This window comes from Vidua macroura, chromosome 17 (genome assembly GCF_024509145.1).
Source record: "Vidua macroura isolate BioBank_ID:100142 chromosome 17, ASM2450914v1, whole genome shotgun sequence".
In the NCBI taxonomy this organism is placed as follows: Eukaryota; Metazoa; Chordata; class Aves; order Passeriformes; family Viduidae; genus Vidua; species Vidua macroura.
In genome coordinates, this window is record NC_071587.1 from 10,516,966 (window position 1) to 10,542,479 (window position 25,514).

The following is a 25,514-nucleotide window of genomic DNA, read 5'->3' on the forward strand; positions in this document are numbered from 1 at the left end:
GTCTGCTGTGGGGGTGGGTAAGGGAAGAGAAGAAACATTTTGTGAAGCCATGCAGTAAGGAAATCTTGATTTAATACGGTGACATTTTACCAGGTTACTCTTTCAATGCGTTTCATGGGTGCCCCCGGGGGGCCGGGACAGGCAGCAGCGGCGCGGGGCGGCCCCGAGCACGGGCACCGGCACCGGCACCGTGCGGGGAGCGGCACGGGGGCTCCGGGGGAGGCTCCGGTTCCTCCCGGCGCAGAGGCCATGGCCCGGGGGACTCTGAGAACAAGCGGATAGCGAAGAGGAAGAGGAAGGAGAGGATCCCACCCCTCCCAAATCCGCGGCACGCGAATCCTCCCTGAGCGTGTGTCCCACATTGCAAGGCAAGATGTATCCCATTTGCCATCTGTGTGGCACTTGTCTTCTGTAAAGTGGGCAGTTTTCCTTATCTCTTCCACAACCAATTCTCCCTCCAGGGAGACATCTGCTGATAATGGGCTATTGAATGTCACTGCATGACTTACAAAAGTTGCAGCATCCCATTGTGGGATGCTCCGCCCAGAGGGAGGAGCCAAGCATTCCTACCTGGATATAATCTGGGGTGGTGGGACACCAGACTCAGGCTTTTCTGCTCGATTTCCAGGAGGACTGATTGGTTAATTAATTAAAACATCTTTCTCACACACCATCCTTGAGAGGGACAGAAAAGCAAGGTGGAAAAACACCACCTGCAGATTGTTTAGAATAGCAAGTTATCACATTCCTACAACTCCCTAAAAATTCTCACAAGCCACTGTGAGAAACGATTGCCGTTTCTCTCTCCCTGACCAGGCTGATATCCACACCTTGTCAAACCAGGACATTGTGATAAATGTGAGTCCTGTCTGGACAAAGCACTCTAGCTGCCCAAACTCATCTTCCTGATTTATAAGAGAGGAAAACAACAGGAAATTAAGAGCCACAAACCAGTATGATTCCATGAATAAGATAATAAAAATAGGGATACTTCATCTGTAATATCACAGATGTCTTCTTGACAACCAGTGTTTTAGCAATTACATTGCCTCATGCAAATATTTTTTGTCATAAGCATTTTCCACTTTTAGGGGAAGATTAATTTATCTGGATTTAGAGAGGGAACAGTAACTTCTGTCAGTGGCTGATTAGTGTGCGTACAAAGGAAGGACTGGGTGGGGATTCACAAGTCTTTTGGAAACAATGATGTTCCAGTCTCAAAGGTAATTAAGCACCAAGAACTCAAATGCCAAGATTCAAATGAGAAATCTTTAAACCATGACGAAGCTTTTCCATATGCAAGAATTGATCCCAAACCATCAGATGCTTTTAAAATATTGACTGTTACCAGCACATTAATTGCCTATCGATTTCTCCAGTTACAAAGACAAAAAGGCCCCACGTAGGATTTGAATAACAAAATCAGCAGTTCATTTTCAATCCAGTCTTAATAAGTCTGGATCTAAAGTGCATTTCTATAGCTGCACTTTAAAAGGTGGTTGTGTCTGTATAAAACATTTTCAGTGTATGTGAATAGCACAAGGATGTTTTGTGTCTTGTTGTACTCACTCATGACATAAAATAACAGCATCTGAGTTTGCTGCAGTGCTGCAGTCAGGTTAAAAGCCCACCAAACTGAGGCCAGGTCACCACTGCATTATGCCACTCACTCCAATTACATGAATTGAATGTTACCAGAATACTATGGGTTGTAACAAAGTAACCAACCACAGCCTTACTGAAATGGAACATGCAGACACGAGTTATTAAGCCAAAGTCTTATGGATTTGCAGTATGGTTGGTCTTCTGTTCTCACTCGTTAGTCAGGAAATGCCTATAAAATACACAAATACGTGTCCTCACCTTGATGGCAGAACAATTGTCCTGGATTGCCAAGCAAACTGTATTCTATTTGCCATCTGTGTAGCAGTTGTCTTCTGTTAAGTGGGCAGTTTTCCTTATCTCTCCCACAACCACTGCTCCCTCCAGGGAGACATCTGCTAATAACGGGCTATTGAATGTCACTGCAGGACTGATAAGAAGGAAAACATCCCATTGTGAGATGTTCCACCCAGAGGGAGGAGCCAAGCATTCCTACCTGGATATAATCTTGAGTTCCTGGAATACCATCCTGGCTTCTCCACTGGATTTCCCAGAGGAACAGCCGCCTCTTCCACTGGATCTTCAGAAGAAGACTACACCCTTTTCTACAGAGTCACAGCTCCAACAGAACCACACCTGACACTCCAGGAGGACTGCAGCCACAATTCCAATCCCCCCTTAATTTTAAATTTATAGCAATCTGGAGGGAGGGGGTTTACATTTTCCATTTCAGGGGAGGCTCCTGCCTTCCTTAGCAGACACCAGTCTTTCCAAACCAAGACAACAATATTGCAACGTGCAAAGGAGAGAGTTGAGTAAGGAATGCACAGTTCAAGGAGTCAAGGATATATTTTATATATACACAGGGCAGAGAAAAAAAACCCAAACCCTATCGATGACAAATCAGATGCTGTTGAAGCCTCCTTGGACAATTCTATTTTGATCAGAAAAGAGGAGATGAAAAATTACTCTCAGTGGGGAAACGAAGGACAAACATAATCTCAACATTAAAACAAGGTTGATGAAAATCTCCCTGCCTTTGTCCTTCTACCAGCTAGGTTTTATGACTCAGAAAAATGGGCACATACCACATGATAAATTTCATAAGAGCTTACAGAAAAATCAGGAGTGCAGCCTTAAGGGAGCTTTGTTCCGTTATCAAGAGTCGCAAAATCATCTTTTATCATTATTGGCAAACAAATGTGACCTCCCCTCCAAATAATAATACTCCCCTCCAAGCAATAACTGCAGTCTTTCCAGACTTCTACAGTGCAGGTACATTTAATCCCTATTTAAAAAACCAGAAAAAATTGTTGCTGGGAAATGGCACTAGGACCTGCAGCATGGAAGACTAGCAGAAAACAGAGCTGTTCTTCAAAGGCCAGGCACACATTAACCTTGGCATGAAGTTTAGCAGTGTCAGGGGGGAGTTTTAATTCACACCAAAGCCCTTGCCACAACAGTGCACTGCCAGTGCAGGTGTTGGACAGCAAGCCCCATTAACAGGATCCCATGGAAGACAGGACAGAAAAGCAGTTGGATGGTGGATCCGTGTCCAGCAGCTTGTACAAACTGTGACAAGATCCCATTCCATGTGCACGAGCATCTCTGGTTCACAGCCACCCCTGTCATTCTTTAATTTGAATTAATGAACAGGTAACAAGTTGTTCAGCATGGTTCAAGTCACTTATTCACTTACCACAAATCTACTATGAAGACTCTTAATAAGGACACAGACAATAATGGAAGAGCTTTCCCTAATGTAAAAAAAAAAAAAAAAAAAAAAAAAGGTAATATAAAAAAGTGCTTTAGGAAACAGTACATAAAGTAGATTGCAAAACATTGCATGCTTAAACACACAGATTCAATGCTTTAGTTAATGTACTGCAATGAGTCCTCAGTATCCACATGTTTAAAAGTGCAGTCCTTTCTGATGCTTGCTTTTACATTAGCATTTGATTTTCTTTTTCCAGGCAATTGACACCACTTACATTTTCCAAATGTATTTACCCCAAAGGGGTAAATAAATAAAATAAATATAAACACCCTACAATTAGCACTGAAATAATGTTGTCATCGTGTACTAAAAAAATGCAAAAAAAGTACTAGAATTGTTAAGTGCTAAATAAAATTATGGCTCAGGCTTCTCCAGGAAATAGAATTGACTGGACTTCAATTCACACTGAATTCCCATGGCTTATTGTCAGAATGAGAAATAAAATCTACCATATCTTTCTCCTCTTGCCAGCTTAAGGAGCAAAGTCACCATCAAAGGGTTCAGCAGAGGAAAGCAAAAGGGAATCATGCAGAAGAAATCCACCAAAACCTAAATCAAAACAAGCCCACCCACCCCAGCCCCTGCAAAAAAAAAAAAAAAAAAAAAAAGTAGAAAGACATCCTATAGCACACAACAGTTCCCCAAAACAATTCACCATTAATGATTTTCTCTCTCTCTGTTTTTAGAGGCAAAATGCATTTCTTTTGCAAATACATTTTCAGCAGAACCAGAGGTTCCTCCTCAGTCCTGTGCTCCACTGGAATGGGACCCAAGAGATCTTGGTGCTAACTGCGAAGGAGCACCCTGGAGAAATGTGACCCAAGTGGTTAAAGACTACGGGAAGTCCAAGCTTCTACAAAGAGCTGTTCCAACAACAAAGCTGGAGGTATTTGGCACTTTTCACTGCCGGATGAGGGAGTACCTGAGGCTGCAAAGCCTCTTTGAAGCCTCTTAGGAACACGGCTTTAGGAGCTTGGTGCTGTCACCTCAGGGCAGGTGCCTGAAACGCTAAGAACAAAGAACCCCACTGCAGGATCAATGGTACATTGCCAGGAGGTGTTAGGAAACCTGCTGTGCTTTTCACACAGCTGTAAACAACACAGCTTTCCCTGCAGGAACTGAGGGCACCTGAGCACTAAAGGAAGGTTGGGAGCTCCTCAGAGTACTGAGGCTTTTGGAACAGCCTCTGGCATTCTCAAAAACAGCCAGAGAGAGTGAAAAGCCTCTATGAGTATTAAATAATCTGCTAAGAAGCTGCACCAGCTTTGATGTTCAGGCAACCTTCCCCTGGTTTTATTAAAAGTGGTTGAAAAGCATGTAGCAATAGCAGGAAGAACAGCAGTGAAGCCTAAAAATACTGCACAAATCCAAACAGAACAGAACTGAATATTAACTTCTATTTAATTCAACTTAGTAAGTCCCAGGGATGAAGCAAAACACAGGAGAGACTTTAGGATTTAATATTAGTTTTGATTTTTTCCTGATCCTATTTATACCTATCCATCACTGTTTATAATGCACAGATTACTCCCCATACCTGACCACAACAAGAAATACTCAGAATGTGAATTTAGGAGAGGTAACTACTTGCTTGGCCATAATTTATTAATCAATTCAGGCTTTCAAGTTGACCTGTACTTTTTCAGAATTAAAACCCTGCTTTTAAGGATGTTCCGTGCAGAAGCATCAGACTACCAGGGATGAAATAAAAAATGTGCAGAGAAAGAAGCAGAAGGAATTATCACCTTCACAGTGGTATATTACAAAAAGTGGTTGGAGGCTACAGCTTAGTGTTTTTCATATCCACTCAGTAATTTCCTCTATTTCTAACAGTGTTGTGTCTCAGCACCCCACAAGCCTGTTCAGGTCCCTTATGAAAAAGTTTAATTATATGTTTTGATGAATTTTGACTTTCCATTATTAAGATAATAATCTTTTACAGAAAATATGACCAGAGTATACAGAAGCAGCTCGTCTTTCAGTATGAGGAGAGGGCAAAGACCACTGTTCTAAATTAAGATTCCTGAATTCCTGAAGTTTAAGAACATAGTCCATAAAATGATATAGTTGAATAAAAAAAAGGGACACACACACACACAAAGAACTGAATGTTTATTTTATTTGATGTATCTAAGCCTAGGATTTCTCAGAACACTGCCTGAGATTCCTAAAGGGAGAACTCAGATGTGAGTCTCAAATGGCTGGTTCCCAGCCAGTTTATTCAGCTACTTAGCTGCTGCCAGCATTTAAATATAGTAAATTATTTATATTAATGAGAAAATAATTTCAGTCATTAATTGCAGTTCTTTCAAGCTCCTCCTCCCTAAAATTACTGAGCTGTGCCTCCCTCTGATGAGAAAAATCCACACCAAAACACAACTGGAGAAAAGTTTTAAGACATGACTGAAATTGGCCATCATATAAAAACAGATAAACATGGGACCACCTGATTTTATTTTAGAACTTTTGATTAGTGAAAATTGAGAGTGACTTCAGTACACTTCATAAAATAAGCCAACACCTCCTGCAGATCCTGAATTTCTACTAGAGAGCATTCTCTTCATTCTATAGTATGCCAAACAAGAGCCAGGTTTCCAGTTCAACACCCACCATGATTACAATTTTCAAGCTCTGTTGTAGAACTTCAAGACACCTCAAAGGTGAACAAACAAACAAAACAATCTTTCCAAAGCATCAGTCCAGAACAAATCCCCATGCTGTGCCCTTCCATATTAACAACAAAAACAACCCACAAGAAGCCCAAATCACAGAGATGCACTCAAATCAAACTGCTATTTTAACTTTGTTCTCCTTCTAGCACAGTTCACAGCAGTTGTGGCTTCTACCACTTGACTGGGCTTTGTCCTCGTGACTGTTCTGTCTTCACATAAGTGTCATACAGTTCTCTCAGATGCAACAGCAGCTCCTCCAAGTTGTCTCCTGTCAGCGCAGACAACGCGATGACCCTCTCAGCTACCTGCTCCCTAAGGAGTGGCAGATTGATCCTGGACTGAGCAAGGTCAACCTTATTCCCAATCACAACACAAGGCCTCTCAGATAAGCCTTTTCCATATGCTTCCAGTTCGTATTTCAAGTCTTGCAGCTGGATCCAGGGCTGAGGCACAGAGAGATCCACCACGTACAAGAGGAAGCGGCAGCGTTCAATGTGCTTCAGGAAGGCCATCCCCAGCCCACGGTTCTGATGAGCACCTTTGATTAGGCCAGGAATGTCAGCAACTACAAGAGAAATTTCACAGTGAATCCAGCAGATCCCATAAAACGCCCCCCAAAAATCCCCCCAGTCTTTTACTGGCCAGTGTCAGTGCTTTTAGAATTATGTCTCAGTGCCTCAATATTAAAGCACAACTCACGCTAAGTTTGCTGCTGTTATCTTCTGAAGCACCTAAATTTAGATTATTCCAGTGCAGACAGAATACAGACTTAGTTTGGAACTAAGGGTACCTATAAGTGAAGGTGAAATGGGCTTTCATTAGAGTTTTCTTTGAAGTTCTTCAGAACTAGCAAGAACACTACAGAACTCCTGAATCTATTTCTGCAGCATTTTAAAGCATTTACAAAGGTGACACAAATTGCTATCAAGGTACACACAACAAACTTCAAATTCTTACCTGCCACTTGTTCATAGTCTTGATAGTGGACAATGCCAACATGGGGGTTTAGGGTTGTGAATGGGTAGGCAGCCACAGCTGGCTTTGCCCGGGAGATGGCTCTCAAAAGTGAGGATTTGCCAGCATTGGGAAAGCCCACCTGGAATACAAACACACAAATTTCTCAGTCTTTAACAAATCTGCAAAATTATGCTAGACCAGACAGTTATTCTGCAGTTGTTGGACTACATCAAGAACATTTTGCAGCAAAGCATAACTTTCACAAGTTTGCCAGCTGGTGCTGGAATATTTCCATACTCAAATACAAAAATAGCTTAAGCTCAAAGTTGACTGAGCATTTTTCATTTCAGAGGATGATAAATCTGTCACTAACAAAGTCAAATGTTTAAGATCTGTAAAAAGAGAAATACAGGGATGAAACAGATGATTTGAACTTTATAATTTAGGGAAAAAAAACCACAAAACCAAGAAAACAAACCAATTTAAAAGAATTCTCTATACTGTAGTGCTCATCTGCAGAACCAGCAGACAAAGCTGCTGTACATCAGTAACCACTGATGAATCTTGTTTCTCTACGTATAGTATGGATTTTAGCAGAAGTAGGACAACACCAAGTAGCATGAGAGTGAGTGACAGCTCTGTGAATCACTTTGGACACCCTTCTACCAAGTAACAGCAAGAAAACATTGAGCATCTCCAAACAAGCAGGCCAGGGGCTAAGAAAATGCTATCTCACATTATTTCTTCAGTCAGTCATGTGGAAGCTGAACCAACAGAAACTCACCAATCCTGCATGAGCTGTTGTCTTGAGCTCCAGATGAAGGACCCTCTCCTGACCTGGCTCTCCTGGAGTAAATAATTTCGGAGCGCGGTTTTCGTTGGAGAGAAAGAAGCGATTCCCTTTCCCTCCAGCTCCTCCATAGGCTGCAATGTACTCCTCTCCATGCTGGGTGAGGTCAGCCACAACTTCACCATCCTCCTTCACCAAAGTACCGACAGGGACCTCAAAGGGAAGAGGTGCAAGCATTACACCGAAGCTCAGAGCCTGCAGCAGATCCTCCACCAGCTGATTTCAGATTTGCTGAAAATCACTCCTGCATATTCTCAAGGTGAGAAGCCCAAAAAGAGAATTGTCTTTCATGAAACTCACTTTCTGAACTCAAACAACACCGTCAGACAGTTACCCTCCATTACACATGAGATTTGCACACAACAAGGTTCTCCAGCTTGAAAATCAGCCATGTACCAAGCTACCACACAGCAGGCAACACCCACTGACTTACTTTAACATACATGTGTCCACCGTTAGCTCCATAACAGTTTTTGCTTCCTCCTCTCTCTCCGTGAAAACCCTGATAGAAGCGGAACACTGAAGAAAGTGATTTCATTTGCTGGTCAGCTGAAAAGCAAAAGACACACATTTTGAACACACTGCTTTAGTAAAACAGGCACAGAAAAGCCAACTCGTGACTGTTCTTTCCCTTTTTGAATATTGCATGAGTGCACATCCTATTTACTATTTATTGTCCCTATTTTTTATTTACTGTCTCAACAATAACATATCAGGGAAGACTAACATCAGTCTAAGTTGTGATGAAGTTTAATTGTCTGTACTTAGCTGCTTAGGTTTATTAATGTGGTCATTCCAAACCAAAATTAGTTTGCTAGATTAGATTTTACAGCAGGGTGGTGGTAGAAGCAGCTTTATTCATCTTGAGAGGAAAATTGAATCAGATCTTAACGTAACACAGTCAGGCACCACTCACTAAAGTATCTGCAAAATACCTTGATTTTCAAAGTTCTTTCTAAGGCTTTCAGTGTCATTTATGTCCTCCTTATCACAGCTCAGGACAAAACTTCTAAAGCAAAGACATCTCATACAGAAAGAACCATTTTAACCTTTTTGCCATTTACCATTTCTTACCATCCGTGCAGGGCTGTTTTTCCTGGGGTTGGGTGTTAAGCAAGAAGACAACAACACAACACAGAACAGATTCGGTGAGGTTTACCTTTAAAAATGACATGACCCCCATCACCTCCATTTCCACCATCAGGACCTCCGAACACTTTTCTGGGCTCACTGTGGAAGGAATGGCCCCCGTCTCCTCCTTGTCCTCCAACCACACGCACTTTCCGCTGATCCACGAAATAACGTGTCTGCAACAAGGGTGAGGGTTGCTCCCTTTTAGTACAATTTATCAGACTCATCTTCCAAGAAGTTTTAGTCAACAGCCAGACCTGCTATTTTTAGCCATGATGAATTCCATTTAACAGCAAAAAAAAAAAAAAAAATCAGAACTCTGAATCAGAATTCTGCTGCCATTCACAGATCAACTAAATGCAGTGTACTGAGAGTAATAATAAAGAAAAACAGATATCAACTTTCAAGTATTTTAAAAGCAAATGCCTAAGGCTATGTTGATATAACTTTATCTATCTCCAGAAAAGGAGCTGAAACTCCCAAGGGAAAATATTAGGGAAGTACATTCATTGACAAGTGGAATTGTTTTCACAGAGGCATGAAAAGAGAAAGCATGACTGTGATCACAGTAACTTTCAAATTCTGTCAGTTACTAAGGGACTTCATAATGAGAATGGGCTTTAAGGGTCACTTTAAATAAATGGCACAAATAGTATGTGAGGGAGACAAGTCTTCTTAGTGTTATGATACCAAAGATAAGCAACTGGAAAAAAAAACCCTCTCAACTGAACTTTTGATAATCAAATTTATTCTACTACTAAAAAGCCTCTTTTAGAAAGTATTTGGCACCACCAAACGGTGAAATAGTAAACTATGGCTTTTAATGGGAAGTGATTTATGGATCATTAGAAAATAAGATTTTCCAGAGACGTGTAAATAGTAAAATAAGATGAATAATAAATTCTAGGACCCCAAAGTTTCTCTGACATAAAGTGATGCTTGTCTGGCAGCTGACTATACCGAAAGACTAAAAGAACAGTGAGAAACAAAACAATACCTTAGATTTAAAGCTAAACCACCATTTTACAGCTTCAGCTTTAAAAACCTTTTTGCTTTCTAGACTTACGGATGCTTCCAGCCCAAAGAGGCCAAAGGGGAAGTGGACCGCTACTACGACCACTGTGAACACCGAGAATATCGCAGGGCAGACTCACTGCCTCACTGTTCTGGAAGTCAATTATATTTTAGCCAGTATTTCCTCACTCACTGAGTTGTGTTGGCGGGAGCTGTGTCTGAGGTACCCCGAGCCCGCACAGAGCCCAGCACTTACCAGCTGCCGCTCCGAAATGGCTCTCTTCTGCCTCAGCCGCCTGTCCTTGGCGCACCGGGCGCAGGTCGTGGAGAAAGCCGGCGGGCTGAGCAGGAGCAGGAGCGGCTTCCAGGGGCTGCGGCTGCTCCCCCCGGCCCCGCAGCGCCTCAGCGCCCCGGCAGCGGCCGGGAGCGCCGAGCCGCCCAGCCCGGCCCCACACAGCACGGCCATGGAGGGACGGGGACGGCCCCGGCCCCGCCTCGGCCTCCCCGGCGCAGCCGCTGCGGCGAAGCCGCGCCCCCGGCAGCCCCGGCCCGCCCCAGCCCCGCCTCAGCGCGGCCCGTGCGGCCCGAGAGCGGCGCCCGTGAGGGCTGAGATAGCCCGCCACAGGATCCGCAACGGCTTGGGTTGGAGGGGACCTTAAAGATCGTCTCGTTCCCCCTTCCACTATCCCAGCTTGCACCAAGCCCCGTCCAGCCTGGCCTTGAGCGCTTCCAGGGCTGGAGCAGCCCCAGCTTCTCCGGGCACCCTGTGCCAGGGCCTCCCGCCCCTCACAGCACCGAGCATCTTCCTAATACCCCATCTAGCCTTGCCCTCTGCTGGCTTGATCCATTCCCCCTTGTCTGGTCACTTCCAGGCCTTTGTAAATCGTCTCTTTCCGTCTTTCCTACAGCTCCCTTCAGGCACGGGAAGGCTGTAATTAAGGCACCCCAAAGTTCCCCTAAGCAGGCTGGACAATCCCGATTCTCTCAGCCTTTCCTCACGGCAGAGCTGCTCCATCCCTCTGATCAGCTTGGTCCTCCGGGCCCTCTCCAAGAGGTCCATGCCCTGAGGGGCAGAGTTCTCCCTCCCTCCCTCCCTCGCTGCCCACGCCGGGATCAGCCAGCACCCGGGGGATTTCTGGGCTGGGGCATGGCCAGCTCTCACCCACCAGCACCCCCAAGGAAAGCGTAACCTGAGCTATCCATTCCATCTGCCACAAGAAAAGTACCACCAAATCCACTTTCAGATAATATTTAAACTAAACAATTTTCAAGCATTCTGTATTACAAAACAGAAAATGATACAATTAATGGAAGAAGTCAAAATGCTGGCATCACTTTGTTTCCACATTAATACATAAAAATGGACGACACATTAAATAATTGTTTTGTTATTAACAATTAGAAATATTAACACCAAAAATCATGTATAAATTAGGAAATAAATGTACAAACTATTTTCAAAGTGCTCTTTCAAATACATTATATACACAACATTCACGAAGTTCTTAATGTAAGACATTTCAGATTGATGTAATGTTGCTGTTTCGGTTTAAGTGTTGCTCACATTCTCTCAAAAGCATTTCAGCACTTTCAAAAACCACACAAAAGGCATATTCCCAAACTGGCAAAGAGCAATATTGCATTCTTCTGGCTACCTGTAATAGTAATTATTATAAAGAAAACAATCTTCCTTTCTGTTCCTTTCTATTTGAGAGTACTTATTTGTATGAAAACACCAGCAGGAAAGATGAGAGAAATGAGGACTGACTGAAAAAAAAAGTCTTCTATTTTACCAGTAGTTGAAATTATTAACAAAGGAAGGACAGTGCTTGGACAACATTTAATAGTAAACCTCCTAGTTGTCCAGTTAAAGATCTTCTTCTTTAGGAAGAAAAGGAAAAGGAAAAAGAAGGGAAAAAAGCAATGAATTGAGAGATGTTGTGTTTTCCTTGTGGTCTTTGTTTTTCAAAATATAAAGTACTTGAAATCCCATAAATAACACCAGTCAGACAAAGAAAAGGAGAAAAATCCTACACAGTGTATCTACTTTTGTAAATTTGCAGTTAAACTCAAAAAATGTTTTTGAGTTTAATGTTAAAACAAAAAATGTTTTTGTTTTTTTGGGGCTACACAGCCACCCCAGATTTTTGCTTCAGAGAAATTTGGACACAGTATTTTGTTCAACACTTATATAAGTATTTTAAAAGCGCATTTTGTTTCAACCCCCCCCAAGACTTTATAAGAACATATAAAACTGAATAGAAGCGACTTACATTGTTCATACTGATTTTTACATACCACTAGTTTTTCTCTCTAAATTCTCCCTCTATAGGTATTCTCTCACTGGTTGACCCCATTAATAGCTCCCCTCTCTATATGCATAATAGTATCTCACAATTAAAGCTGAATTTAATTGCTTGTCCGCAATAAAGATGCAATTTTTTTTTTCTTTTACCTCTGAACTATTTTTCTGTCAAGCTACAACAGGAAAATAAAAGTGATGATGAGGTGTAAGAACAACAGACCACCAAATTTGACAATATTTATGGTTATAATGCTTGCTGGGGAATCTGAGCAAAGGCAGCACAAGAATCAGAATAAAGAAGGATGCCAGCCACCTGCTTGCAAAATTTGGCACAAAAATGTATATGCAAATTATAAAATTTGGAATAGGATATTCGAGACGGGACTTCTGCCAGATGTTTTTCTCAGCTAAGCATGATATGAAGCAATATTGACATCAAGCAGGCTGACACTGTAGGTCTCAGAGCCCCCTTCTGTTTTTCTTTCCACGACAGAAATACCTTTGTTTACACAGACATATAAAAGGTGCTTCTATTTATTAACATTTCTATGATCATAGGTTTGGATCCTCTTTCTGTACCTTTCACAACAGAAATGTGGACTTATGCAGATTACTGAATTTTAGGATTTGGGTAGGTAGGTAGGTATTACAGAAGTTGCAGTAATTTTTGTCATATAGCATAGAACTGACATTTTATAAGGAATATACCCATCCCCTTGTTCTGTAGAAGTAAACTGAAGAGCCATGGATTTTGGAGGCTGGCAGGTAATCTTCAATGCATCCAGTTAAAAAAAGATCAATAACTTACCACAGGGAACTTCCCTGCACTGAGATGTGACTGATGGGCTTTGCATTGGGCCAGACTGCAGAACAACCTGGCTGCTTTCCAGAACGGGGCACAACTGTGATCTAATGATCCTAAAGCTATTCAGAAACATCGAGAATGGGACAAGAGGGGGTAAATGGAAAACTTCTGCATTGTATCAACATACAGTACTATACACAGCACCAAATATCAAACCATTAAAGCATTGTCTTGTTACCAGTAGTGCACTGCTTCATATCCAGCATGAAATGAACACTGTTCACATACAGACGCTGCTTTGTGCTAAGGGGTAACCAACATATTACAATTAATCAAAACTGCCTGTACATCCAGTTCAAAAGATTGAGATACTATTGAAAGGAATCTGACACAGCACTGTATTCTTTTATTGCTGGTAATTTCCATATTGTCCCTGTTAAAAAAAAAAAGAAGAAGAAATAGAAATGTTGAAGGATAATATATTAGAGACTTACTGCAAGTTATGCAATTTCTTTTGGTCTGTGAATTTTACAAGACCTACTGAAGTATCACCCATATACCTGCACCAAATTATCAGATAGATTTATAGACAGAGCTAACAGCCATATCTGCCTTTTCAGAGCAGAGATTTAGACAATTTACCTGCTCGTAGCCATAAGGCCTCTGTTGTTGAGCGGATGGGCCTGTCTGGGAAGCTCTGTAACTTCCATATTGCTGCCCCTGTCCCTGTTGGTAGCTGGAATACTGTGAAGAGGCTCCTTGTGCAGGACCTGAGAAGAGTAAAACCCATTACAGGCTTGATTTGCTGGAGTTTTTAACAGCTGACACAAACTAAAGCTCTGTGAGTAAGAACTGTGAGTAAATCCTGCCCAGACCTCCCTCTAGGTTTGCACTAGGAGGTGTTAATACCAATGATGATGTAGTTGCAGCAGTGTAAACTTCAGGTTTTAAACTTAGCTCAGAAAATGTTATAGTACTTCTAAGTGAAGCCTCTCTGAAACCTGTATTGGCACATTTCTGTGCAAACTACCTGGCCTATATTTTAGTAACAACTGCATGTTTAAATTCCTATCTAATCTGGCTGTGCCACTATAAGCAACAGAGGAGTGATTCTCTGGACTGTTGATGATCTTTTTCATGTCAGTTCAGAAGGACTGGGTCTGTAGGAGGCCTGGGAACCCAGGCAGTGACCTCCTGATGATGTTTAACATAAAGTCAACATGAAGAAAATGTGTATTTTCTAACTTCTATCAAAAGAGAGAGGGATTTGAGATGGAATGCAGTGCTATAGTTATATATGTTACTGCCCAGAATCCCTTTACTAGATCTTTGGCTAATTTTGGTACACTGTTAATCCAAGGTTAATCAAGGAAATAGTTTACAGTCTATTTTAGCTTAGGAATGGAGGCATCGGGGTGAAACACTGCAAACACTTGACCAGCCACTGAGAGTTTTCTTACCATATCCTTGCTGTTGTCCTGGGTAACTCTGTTGATTTGGGTATTGCTGCTGGGAATATGTTTGCTGTTGTGCAGCTCCCTGTTGGTATCCTGCCTGTTGCTGGCTGTACTGAGAATTTCCTGGAGGGGGAAATATTGGAATTGTTTGGTCATAGATGAGGCAGGTATTTCACTGTACACGTGGATCATAAGGAAAACAAAGGCGTAAGGAGCCTTGGTTAGAACTCATACACAAATACTTTTCTTAGAAACAGATGATTGGATTTTGCCAAGCAAGATGTTTATTTCTCCAGTGATTTTTAATTATTTTGAACGGGAGAGCTACTTATTTATACACATCACTAAACAAACAAAGAAACAACAAAGTAATTTTTTTTATCCCAGAAGGGCTTCAGAAGAAAAAGTCACAAAGATAAGTCTACCAGGGTAAATATCTGCTTTCTCAAGAAGCCCTCTCCTTATATTTTCTTCTAGATAATGATGTTTATTCATATATCCCAGAAAGACCACTTATCTAGTTGTTACTGGTATTTTTTTTTCAAATACCTATGATGGAAATTCAATGTGCTGTATCCTGAAACAACAAAATGAACAGAGGCTCTCTAGAAGACATCACTTCTCCTAAATGCCACCTTGCTGCACCAAAATTCAGTTAGTGTTACCAGTTAATTTAGAGTTCAGATATCTTAATAATACATTAAATTTACTGTTAATATTTTGCTGTATTTTCCTACCTCCTTCATAGTAGTGTTGTGTAGAGTCGTCAAACGACCGGTCGTAGCTCTGTTCAGTATAGGATGACTGCTGATAGGCATAATCACCATGTCCTGCAAGGAGTCACAAAGATTTGTCAGATACATTCTTAATGGGACCACAGACACAGTGTTGAATATATATTGAATATATATCATGAATCTGCTTATGCACCAAGATAAGGCTAAGAGCAAATACAGAGCCCTTAGGGAGAATATAGAATACACGGCAAGGAAAGTGACACCAATGGATTAAACTCTTGTCTTTACTAATCCAAACTGAGCTTTGGGCTCTTTTTGAGCAGTTTATATAGCAGGGTGCACTGATGGGGATGTTTTATATCAGGCTCCCATCCCCTGGGATTCTAATTTTCCAGCATTAAATTGGAAATGAAGCATAATAGGTTTGCCGTGTCCTTGGACATGGCAGTCGTGGTGCTCTGCACTTCAGCAGTATCACGGTGAGCCCAGCTCAGAGGAATTACCATCTGGATAGTATTGCTGATTCATAGGTTCTGATGAGCCTTGGCCATGACTGTACTGCTCACTGTAATATTCTTCCTGACCCATGTACTGCTGCGAGGAACCTGCAAGGCACAAGACAAGGCAGACTGAGCCTGTGGACTCCTAAGGGACGCTTTTCTCTTATCGAATATATTTTTTTAAGAAAACAAAGTTTATGTCTGGAAAAGCAAACAACTGAGAGCAGTCTTGCTCACTAGAAAAAGGAAATAAATTTGTATTCTCAGACAAAGAATGAAATTGAAATCACACAACAGTCAGTAACACATCCTAGAATCACTCACTGCTGCAGCAACACCCAAAGTAAGGGCTGCATTTCATCTACTAGTCTGAGTTATTAGAATGCACAGGAATGGATTCCATGCTCAAGAGCACAGTCAGAATTAAATATATTTTCATTAATACATTAATTTGTTTCTTAGCAAAATTCAGTTTATTTTAGAATCAGTCTAGCAGCTTTATTACCTCTTAGAATTTTATCCAGAGAGGTCTTAGAGCATGATAGTTATCCTCTGGTGTTTTCTTTTCCTTGGCCTAATTTTTCATTCTAATTGCTGGCAAACTGTATCTTCTTTCCATAAATGTGTTCCTTGCTAACTGTGCCATGTTAGAGCTGATCCAACACCATGGGAAAGAACTGAATAGATTCCCAGTGCCTCGAATGAGCTGGATATCAAATTGTTTCTCTTTCCTTTAGAGATTTATGATCCCTTTTAAACAGAATTATTTTTCTAAACACCCAAAATAATTAAATAGATGAATCTTGAAAACAGATTGAAGTTCATCTCATTGTCATGATACTTGCACCATTCAGGATTTCCTGTGCTCCTGGCTGGGATTCTCCATTTGTAAATGTGACTTGGAAATGTTGGTGACCTGTGTACCCCACAGGACAGGCTGAGTGTTGTCAGCCTAATGAGAGTTCTATCCACAATCTGATAGCAATTTTACCTTGCTGTGAAGCTCTGTAAGGGCCCATGGGTCGCTGCCCCATCATGCTGTTGCCTTGGTTGCTCTGGCTCATCATGGCAATGGAGGACTGTCCCTGGTAGTGCTGGCTCCCTCCTTGTGCCGAGTTGTAATGTGACGTTGCTGCTTGCTGGTGCATCATGGAGACTACAATGGACATGGAAAAGACTGTTTTCCAAAGATGAACATGGGGCAGTTCTCTCCTAGTCTCTCTGGAAGCAAGTTAAAACCTTCAGCTAACATGCGTCCTGATAATTCTGTGAATTTTCCACAGGGGGAGATGTTTTCCTACTGGATTTATTTACTCTTCTGCACTGGAATCCAGAAAGGATCTTATTACATGGTCAGTTCTTGCCATTTGCTTCAGCAGATATTTAAAAATACACCCAGTCTTGATTATTATTAGCTTACTTAAAAGAATGTAAACCTTATTGCAGTAGGGTTAAAGAAAGAAACAAGAAATGATGTTTGTTCCGGTCTACCTCCTGACTATTTCATTGCTGCATTTCTTTCCTAATATATTCTTTCTTGTGCTTCCATCTTCTCACACACCTCATGATTATAGAGTTTAAGTAAACTGCTATTCTAGGTTTTATTTGATTCCTAAATTTCATGCTGCTGTAAAGAATTCTAAAGCATCAGACATCCCATTCAATGCAATTCAACTAGCAAACTTTTTTTAAATTAAGAGATTGAATTGTCTGCTAGTCTACTAATGCCCTGCAAACAATGTGAAGTACCAATAAAATAACAAAATGGGCTAGTAATGTACAAACCGTAAATGTGTTATACTCTGGCAGGTTCTTTGTGCTTGGGTAAAGGTGCTGCTCAGATCCCTCCCATGGCTGTGGGATTTGCTGCCAGGGCTATCAGACAATGCTGCTGCACCTCTACCCAACCCTCTTCTCCCCAGCTCAGCCCTAACCATGGCAAGTCAGCCTAAGTTAAAGCAAGTCTGAAACTGTTCTGAGTTACACTGGCACTTGACACCTGGAAATTCAGAGATGTCTTAAAGCTGTCTGTTCCTCAGGTAGGTTTGTAGCTGTCTACAAAAAATATTTACAGAACAAAGTCACGTGTGGCAAATCCTCTGAGGTCAGTGGAAAGTCCAGGTGGCCCAGGAGGAGGAAGAGGGAGCTTACCTGGATTGGACTGCATGTTGATGTTTGTTCGAGAGACGTAATTGCCTATTGAGCCCTGGCCTTGCATTGGCACGTTCTGAGAGGCAGGCACTGTGTGGCTGTAACCAGGGCCAGTCCCGTGGCTGCTGACAGTCATACTCAGAGAGGTTGTGGGCATGGTGTTCTGGCCTGACTGCTGCATAGACACGTGGTTAGGACCTACAAAAATGAGAGAGAGCAACAGGAAAATCTGAGCTATTATTGGCAATGCACAGCGAGCATGAGGCCTTTCTGAAATACCTTATGATAAGGCAAAGCAAAAAACCAAAAATCCTCATTATTAACACTCCCTGTTATCTACAGACAAATTAAAACTTCCTGCTGCGCAGTTAGAGCAAACCTCCTGTTCCTGGAAGCCAAATCCAGGCTGTACAGGACTGCAGATGGAAAGAACAAAATCAGCAGCAATGCCTTACAACCACTTCCTTCCATGTTTCCTCTGGAGACATCCCAGCCTTTTGAAATTTGTCCTTTCATCCCTCTTGTCCTGCAGTTGATTCCTTTTCCCCCTTCACACAGGTGGTGACAATGGGAAGGCACAGCAGTGGCTGAGAGACACTTTGCACATTGCTGCATCCACTATTCCTATATAGTGGATATAACTATATATAACTAGTACTATATAACCAGTATGTATAACTATATATAACTATATAGTTCCTCTATAACCAGCTCACCTTCTTAGCTGGGGCTTCTGAAGTACCAACGGGGCCTCTGCTCAGAGAACAAACCTATCTCTCCCTTTCCTGAAGGTTTGACTAAAAGTACCTCAGAAGAAGATAAATTTTCCAAGTCACCATAACAATCCCAGTTGTTACTCCCTTTCCAACATCAGAATGTAATCATCAAACTGCTCCAGATACATCCTGGGTTTGTATCATCCTGCTTATCTGGCAGTGTTTTTTCATTCTTATTTTTCAGAATCCTGTCGCAGTTGAGTAGCTAATATTGGGGGAAATGGGGTTCTTACTTGTTGTTTATTGCTGGAAATAGTTTTATGAATTAGTTTTGCAAAGTTGTTTTCTGTATATTCTGTATAATTCTGTATAAATTCTTTAATTCTGTATATTTCTGTATAAATACTGTATCTTGTTACTATTCAAGTTGTGATGGTACATATTGTTGTCTATCTAAATTCAGCCATATTGTTGTCAATCTCAATCAATTTAGGTGGAATGCAGAATCCTTAGAAGAGGCAGAATTATGTTGCAATGTTTAAATAATGATATTTTAATTCAGGGTTATTAAGTGTATCTGCAGCCTCTGAAAAACATCTAACTCATTTAGTACAAACCTTATTAATTTCCCTTAATGGTTTTCACAGACATCAAAATAAGAACATTTGCTGTAAATTATGATATTTTCCTCTGATGAAGAGATGCAAGCAGCAGTTCCAATAAGAGATGAAGAGAGACAGCTCTCTGGAAATCAGTGGAGCTGGGTCAAAATGCTGCTACAGAAAATTATCTCTGTGTTTTGCTCTGGTTTGTTTAAGTGGTAAAGCTGATCCTGGTGCAACACAAGGTCACACACTGTGTGAATGGAGATAGCAATTGCCTTGAGTGAGAGATGGAGTGAAGCAAGTGTTGGTAAACCTTGCCTTATTTGCATGGGAAAAAATAGAGATTCTTGGCCCTCTTTAAAATAAGAAAAAAAAACGGTTGGCTAATTTGTGATTCTAAGGGAAAACATGTGGATGAGTCCAGTCCTTAAGACTTCCAGTCTGCTTCTTTCAATCAGCAGCAAATTACTCAAAAGATCTGGAGGAGGCTGGGGAGCAAATCAGAAAACCAACAACAGTAGCACTGAAAATGACTATTCTTAATAACATAAAACAATGTTTTGACTGACTTAATATATTACTCATGCTCAGCATTAAATCTTTCAAAACAAAGGCCCTGAAAAATGTAGTAAGTTCACTTTACAGGTCCCTTATCCAATTGTTTAAAAGGTACAATAGGTTTGACCATGAAGGGATTTTCAAAAACTCAGAAGTAATTTCATGGCTTGTGTCTGCTTTTGAGTCCCCCTGCCAAAGTCTGTGATTTTACAATCAGATATTTCTATTTATAGAAACTGGTTTTGCTCTCTGTCACTCTGGGAAACACCCACAGAAACAACTGACTGAATAACTACGATCAACAAAACAAACAGATTATTAACAATATAAAATGCACACATTAAAAATTGTTTTTCAATTAGTTTAGTTGCATGAACAAAACCAAACAGATCATATTATCTTATTAATATGAAATGTCTGTGCAAATTCTTTGACTGTGTAGTACAGTCTCTGCAAGCTTTTGTAGAGGACAAAGACTGGTGCAACACCAAATGATTTGTAAGGAGAAATGTATCCTGGAAGGTCTTTGCAATCTGAAGGCTTGGTTGTGTGGTTAGTCATGCAAGCAATTCCATTTTACCCTGGCCAACCCCATGACAAAAATACTGCAACACATCATTTTTCTTACTGAAAACTTGGATGCATCTTTACTCGGTGATTTGAATCATGCATTAAAAAAAAAAAAAAAAAAAAAAAGTCTTTAATTTCCTTTGCAGAAACACAAAGCACTCTGCAGAAGCCAACATCATTCCTGCCTGTAGCCATTTTGTGGTGATTTCAGCATGTGCCTGAAATCCCCATATGCCTGAAAGGTGAGTTAGGAGAGGTCTTTTCCAGCTCTCTAAGTATATTCTGCATTAATGATTTTGTTGCCAGGCAACAGCAAAGCAGCACAAAGGGGACCAAAGCTCACCATTGCTAATCTGACTCTGCATGAGGGAGGAAGGAGGAAGGCCGGTCCCGATGGCATCGCTGAGATTGCTCTGGGAGTGGAGGGATTGGTTGGATGCGCTCTGACTCATCCCTCCCGGGCCCAAGTTTATATTTTGCGTTGGTGGCTGCGAAACAACAAGGAGGAAAAGCAAATTTTTTGGTTAGGTTTTTAAATAGAAAAATAGCAGCCCCCAAATTAGCCCGGCTATGACTAAAAGCTGCCTCGGTTAAATACGTGTTTGCTTTGCTTTTTGGGTGAACCTTTCTTGGTTTGACTCCTCTGTGTGAATGTCATTGAGCATGACAGAGCAGCTGACAGGCAGCAGCACAGTGAAGGGCTTGAAATTATTGTGTTTGTCACAGAGTGTGGCTCCTGTGCTCGTTCCTCTGCACTCACATGGATTTCCAAACACAAGCACTGCGAGGAATGCATTAGCAAAGACAACACAGGAGCGTGGTGACAGATTGACCTTTGCCAAGCTATGCTGCAGTTTGTGCTATGTGTGGTACTTCCCAAATCAATCCACTGAGCAAGAATAACAACATGTGTAAAGACAAACCAATGCCTGAGTGTTGAATTAGATTTCTGACGTAAAACAGCAGCATATTTTTCCCCCAAGTAAAGAATAGAGTAAGAACAGGTAAGAATATTGAATCTGAACAAATGGAGCTGTTCAGACTGCACCACTGCATCATAAAAGAGATTAACACAAATGTCCCAAAGAACATAATTTAAACAAAGTAAAAGTAACTTTTGATTTGTTTGGTGGTCTGCTTGGCCACTTCAAAACTTTCAGCTGGAAAAATACTAAAAAATGGTTCATTTATAGTAATCTGAGACAGAATCAAAGAACATTTCCCTCTGGCATAGCTAATGTATCTGAGGGAAATAACTATGATATTAGTTATAGTAATAACTAATTATTAGTTACAGTAATTGTGCTGGTACTTACAGCAGGAAGCAAGGACTGCATATTCTGGTTAGAGTCTGCTATTGTTGCCAAGTAAACCAGGTTTCTGTGCAAGATTTGTTGGTATCTACAGAACAAGGAGTAAAGCTTATTTGGAAAGGGTTAACAATACACAGAATTCCAAGTCTTTCTCTTTTTTTCCCACCTATTTACAAATGGTTATTTAAATTACCTTAACCCATTTTTAATCTGCCCTAATACACAGCAGTAGCAATGACCCATGTTTGTGCTGTCATGTTTCCCATCAAGGATCAGCGTGCTCAATACCTCTTTTACACAAACGATAAACCTGGGGGAAGGGAGAGGTAAAATACACCCTCCTTTGAAAGCACTTTGAACTGTGGAGCTGGGACCTCAATCTTTGAGGACTGATACCCAGTCAGCTGCTCCAGCAATCTTCCCTTCTCTGTCTGTCAAGGGCCCTGCTAGGAATGAAATTCCAGAACTCCAAAGCCCAAAACCTGTTTTCCCTGCCAGCAAGCTGAGAAGAACATGATTTTTTTTTTCAAGAGTGCTCTAACTGGAGTGTTTACACAAGTAAGCACCACCAGAACCATTTATGCCTCTTCACAGTTGTCCATGAACTGGAAAAGCTCCTAGAAAGGAACAGGAGTGTTTCCAAGAGCAAACCAACAGCTGTGCCACTGAGCAAAGGGATAGAGTCAGACTTCAGGAAACATTTCTAACAAACTCCTGAATTCGTAATACTCACTGAGTACATTCTGCAGTTTTCCCCTTGCTCTGATAATCCATAATACATTGTATTAGGTGGTGATTTTCATCTAGCATCTGCATAAAAGAAATAGGACCAAAACATGTTACTATGAGAATTGTACAAAAGTCCTGTATTTTTGTGATCCTCTGCCCTCCTTGGCACTGGAAGGTGTTTTCTGCAGTTTTGTTGCCTTGTAAATTGCCTACATGTGACTTTATTGAGCCACAAGGTTGATTTAATTATAAACAGTTATCTTTAAAGTAGTTACTTGAAATACCCATACAGAAGAATGAATGGACTTACCTTGTTCCTTAAATGGCAGATAAATTCTGATGCTGAAGAAGGAAAACACTTTCACTATGAATTATCTCTGCCTCATCCCAAAATATCACCCAACCCTTTCCAAAACGTCAGGTATTACTAACATGCCTACTTTTAAGTAGGAAGCAAACTTTCAAACAATTAAACCTCCTCCTTTTCCTGTGCAGGACTAGAGCGTGCTGGCAGCTGAACCTGATGAAGTACAAAATTTGCATCACTGCAGCTACTGAAACCGTGTTTAAAGAGAATTACATCCCAATATGTCCTTACTTTTATTTAATGAGCTCATAATATGATTAAAAGCTTAAAATATCCTTTGATTTGTTCTGAAATTTCAGATACATTAGTTTGTCTCTTTCTCCCAGATTTCTTGTGAATGCAGCACACTTTCTCCAGTGAATGAATAAATTAAAAAAAAAGAATACCAGCAAGTAGAAATTTAGATTTGCCTTTGGCATAATAGATCTTGCAGATACCACTGCTATCAAGGGCTTGCAAGATTGGGCCTTTGAACCACTGTGTCATGGGGGCAGGAGAGCTCTTGAGGAAGGAACCATTTCTGGCTCAGAACTGAATTTTACTGCCCTGGAAATGCTATTTGATGAACTACTTTAGAGGAGCACCACCACTACTCTATTGCCAAAAGCTCTAACTTCCTCTGTGTGAAATCTATTTTAGGAATATTTGATATTGGGATAAGAACAGCTTTGAAAGATTATTAAAATTGAGTTAATAAATGAAAATAAGCTGTTTATATAATATGAATGCAAATAACATTTTTCATTGAAATTTGTATATGTTCTCAAAAGCTCACTTTAATGAAGACTTTTGGAGGTTTTTTTTCTCCTGCTCTCTCTGCTCCATTTCCATCCTTGACTATAAATCCCATCCAGGTCCTGTGCCTGCAAGTCTGTTCCTTAGCACTGCTGTTTGTTAAACAGAAAATCACTGCCAACAGCCCAACACTGATGAACAGTCCCAAAGTAACCTGACAGCAAATGCACCTGAGATGGGAAATGATTTCACTCATTATTTTTAGAGAAAGAACGTTTTGAAGCTTCCATGAAGTTTATGAATATGCAAAAAGGAAAGGGCTTGAAAATCGAACAGAAGATACTTTATCTGCCCTTTGTGGGTGTGTGTTTAATGACAAACAACTGAATTATGAAATAATTCCAACTGATTTGGAGGCTAGAGGAAAACTTATTCACCGAGTCTGAAATATTCCAGTATTTAAAACGAATTGGTTCACAACACCACGTGCTGCAAGAGCTCCACAAAATGGGATGTTTCCAAACAGTCTCCTGAGATGCAAGTCATCTCTCTAGCCCCTCTCGTGGCAGTTCGTTCTGCCCTCATCTCTGCCCTGTCACACGCTACCACCGAGGGAATTCTTGTCCCCTAGAAGTCATAAATTGGCACCAGATCATGGCTTGGCTGCACAGCCCCTGGTGACAGGTTAATTGCTGTGTTGGCAGTGGCACTTCTGCACTGGTCACTGTCAGCGAAGGGACCACACGGAGCTCACACCTGGCACACACCACGCCACGGGAACCACACCTGAGCCACGGGGAACGGCCAAAATGACAGCAGAAGTGCACCTGACAAACAGCAGTGACAGTGAAAACACGCACGTTCTTTATTGCCATTTCCAGCCTCGTCGCTCCTGGCCATCACCTTCTGCAGGAGAAGGGTGCCAGGGTCTGCTTGTGCTGCCAATCCTGGGAAATAGGAAACAATAACTTCCCAACTCGGCACCCTCTGATTTGGCCTCCACATGAGACCCATGTGGGGATGTCCTCTCCAGAGAAAATCTTTCAAAACCTTTGTTTGTCACTAAACATCAATAAACACATCAAAATAATAATGATAATAATAATAATAATAGTTTATGAAAAATACCAGTGGCTGGTGCTCCCTCTATCTTCTGAGAGATTAAAATTCTGCATCCAGATACAAAAGAAAACCCTTGCAAATTCGGTATTTTATTTCAATTCATTTTTTTAGGATGGATTCTTTGGGGGCCAGAAGCTGACATACCATCATAAATTAATCGCATATTTGCAAATTTTATTGCCGTTTCCCAATGTATGCTTGGCAGCGTTTCCCCTTGGCGAGCAGCAGGGATAACGTGCCATCCCGATTTTATTCCCTACGTCCTTCTCTCGCTCGCTTTGCAGCGATCTGAACACCTTTGCTTTGTTCCACCTCCTCCTCCTCCTCCTCCTTCCCCCACCTCTCTCTCTCCAGCTGTCCATCTCTGCAGCCCTCGCAAATTCACGAGTTTTCCTGATCGCCCTAGAAATCAGCCTCCAGCTGCAGGAGCATGGACAGAATAAATGTCTAAAATTGTCTGTATAAAAGCATGCTCTTTTACCTTCTGGATAGTTTGCTGGGTGACCTCCCCTTTGCCTCTTGGGCGAGCAGAAGCAAAGGCAACCGACATGGTGGGGGATTTTTATGTGTCTATAATATATCGGTTCCAGGCTCTAATAATATTGTTATTATCTGGCTGCTATTGCCGTGCGAGGATTCTCCGCAGTGCACGGGGAGGGGGGCGGCCGCAGATGGTACGATCTGCGCCCCGCGAACACCCGCGGGCGCCGCGCCCCGCGCCGCCGGGCACCGCCCCCGCCGCGCCCCCCCGAGCCCCCGCGGCGGCGGGGCGGCGGCGGCGGCGGCGATTCGGGGAGGGGACGGGAGCGGCCGCCGCCGCCGCCTCCCCGCCGCCCGCACA

At 41.7% G+C, this 25,514-nt stretch overlaps 2 protein-coding genes across 2 annotated transcripts; both read right to left on the reverse strand.

Annotated features, from left to right (window-relative positions):
- Positions 1 to 5,476: 5,476 nt before the first annotated feature.
- Positions 5,477 to 10,478, reverse strand: MTG2 (mitochondrial ribosome associated GTPase 2). The gene is made up of 6 exons (XM_053992868.1): positions 10,260 to 10,478; positions 9,018 to 9,165; positions 8,292 to 8,407; positions 7,793 to 8,011; positions 7,009 to 7,147; positions 5,477 to 6,616 (listed from the first exon to the last, which is right to left on the reverse strand). Exons 1-6 carry the CDS (start codon positions 10,467 to 10,469, stop codon positions 6,222 to 6,224), a joined length of 1,227 nt encoding a protein of 408 aa, XP_053848843.1. The 5' UTR covers positions 10,470 to 10,478; the 3' UTR covers positions 5,477 to 6,221.
- Positions 10,479 to 11,236: 758 nt separating this feature from the next.
- SS18L1 (SS18L1 subunit of BAF chromatin remodeling complex) lies at positions 11,237 to 25,310 on the reverse strand. The gene is made up of 11 exons (XM_053992848.1): positions 25,155 to 25,310; positions 22,454 to 22,530; positions 21,724 to 21,808; positions 20,751 to 20,895; positions 17,959 to 18,156; positions 16,799 to 16,963; positions 15,811 to 15,912; positions 15,308 to 15,400; positions 14,574 to 14,693; positions 13,756 to 13,883; positions 11,237 to 13,546 (listed from the first exon to the last, which is right to left on the reverse strand). The coding sequence occupies exons 1-11, from the start codon at positions 25,221 to 25,223 to the stop codon at positions 13,520 to 13,522; spliced, it is 1,209 nt and encodes a 402-aa protein (XP_053848823.1). The 5' UTR covers positions 25,224 to 25,310; the 3' UTR covers positions 11,237 to 13,519.
- Positions 25,311 to 25,514: the final 204 nt, after the last annotated feature.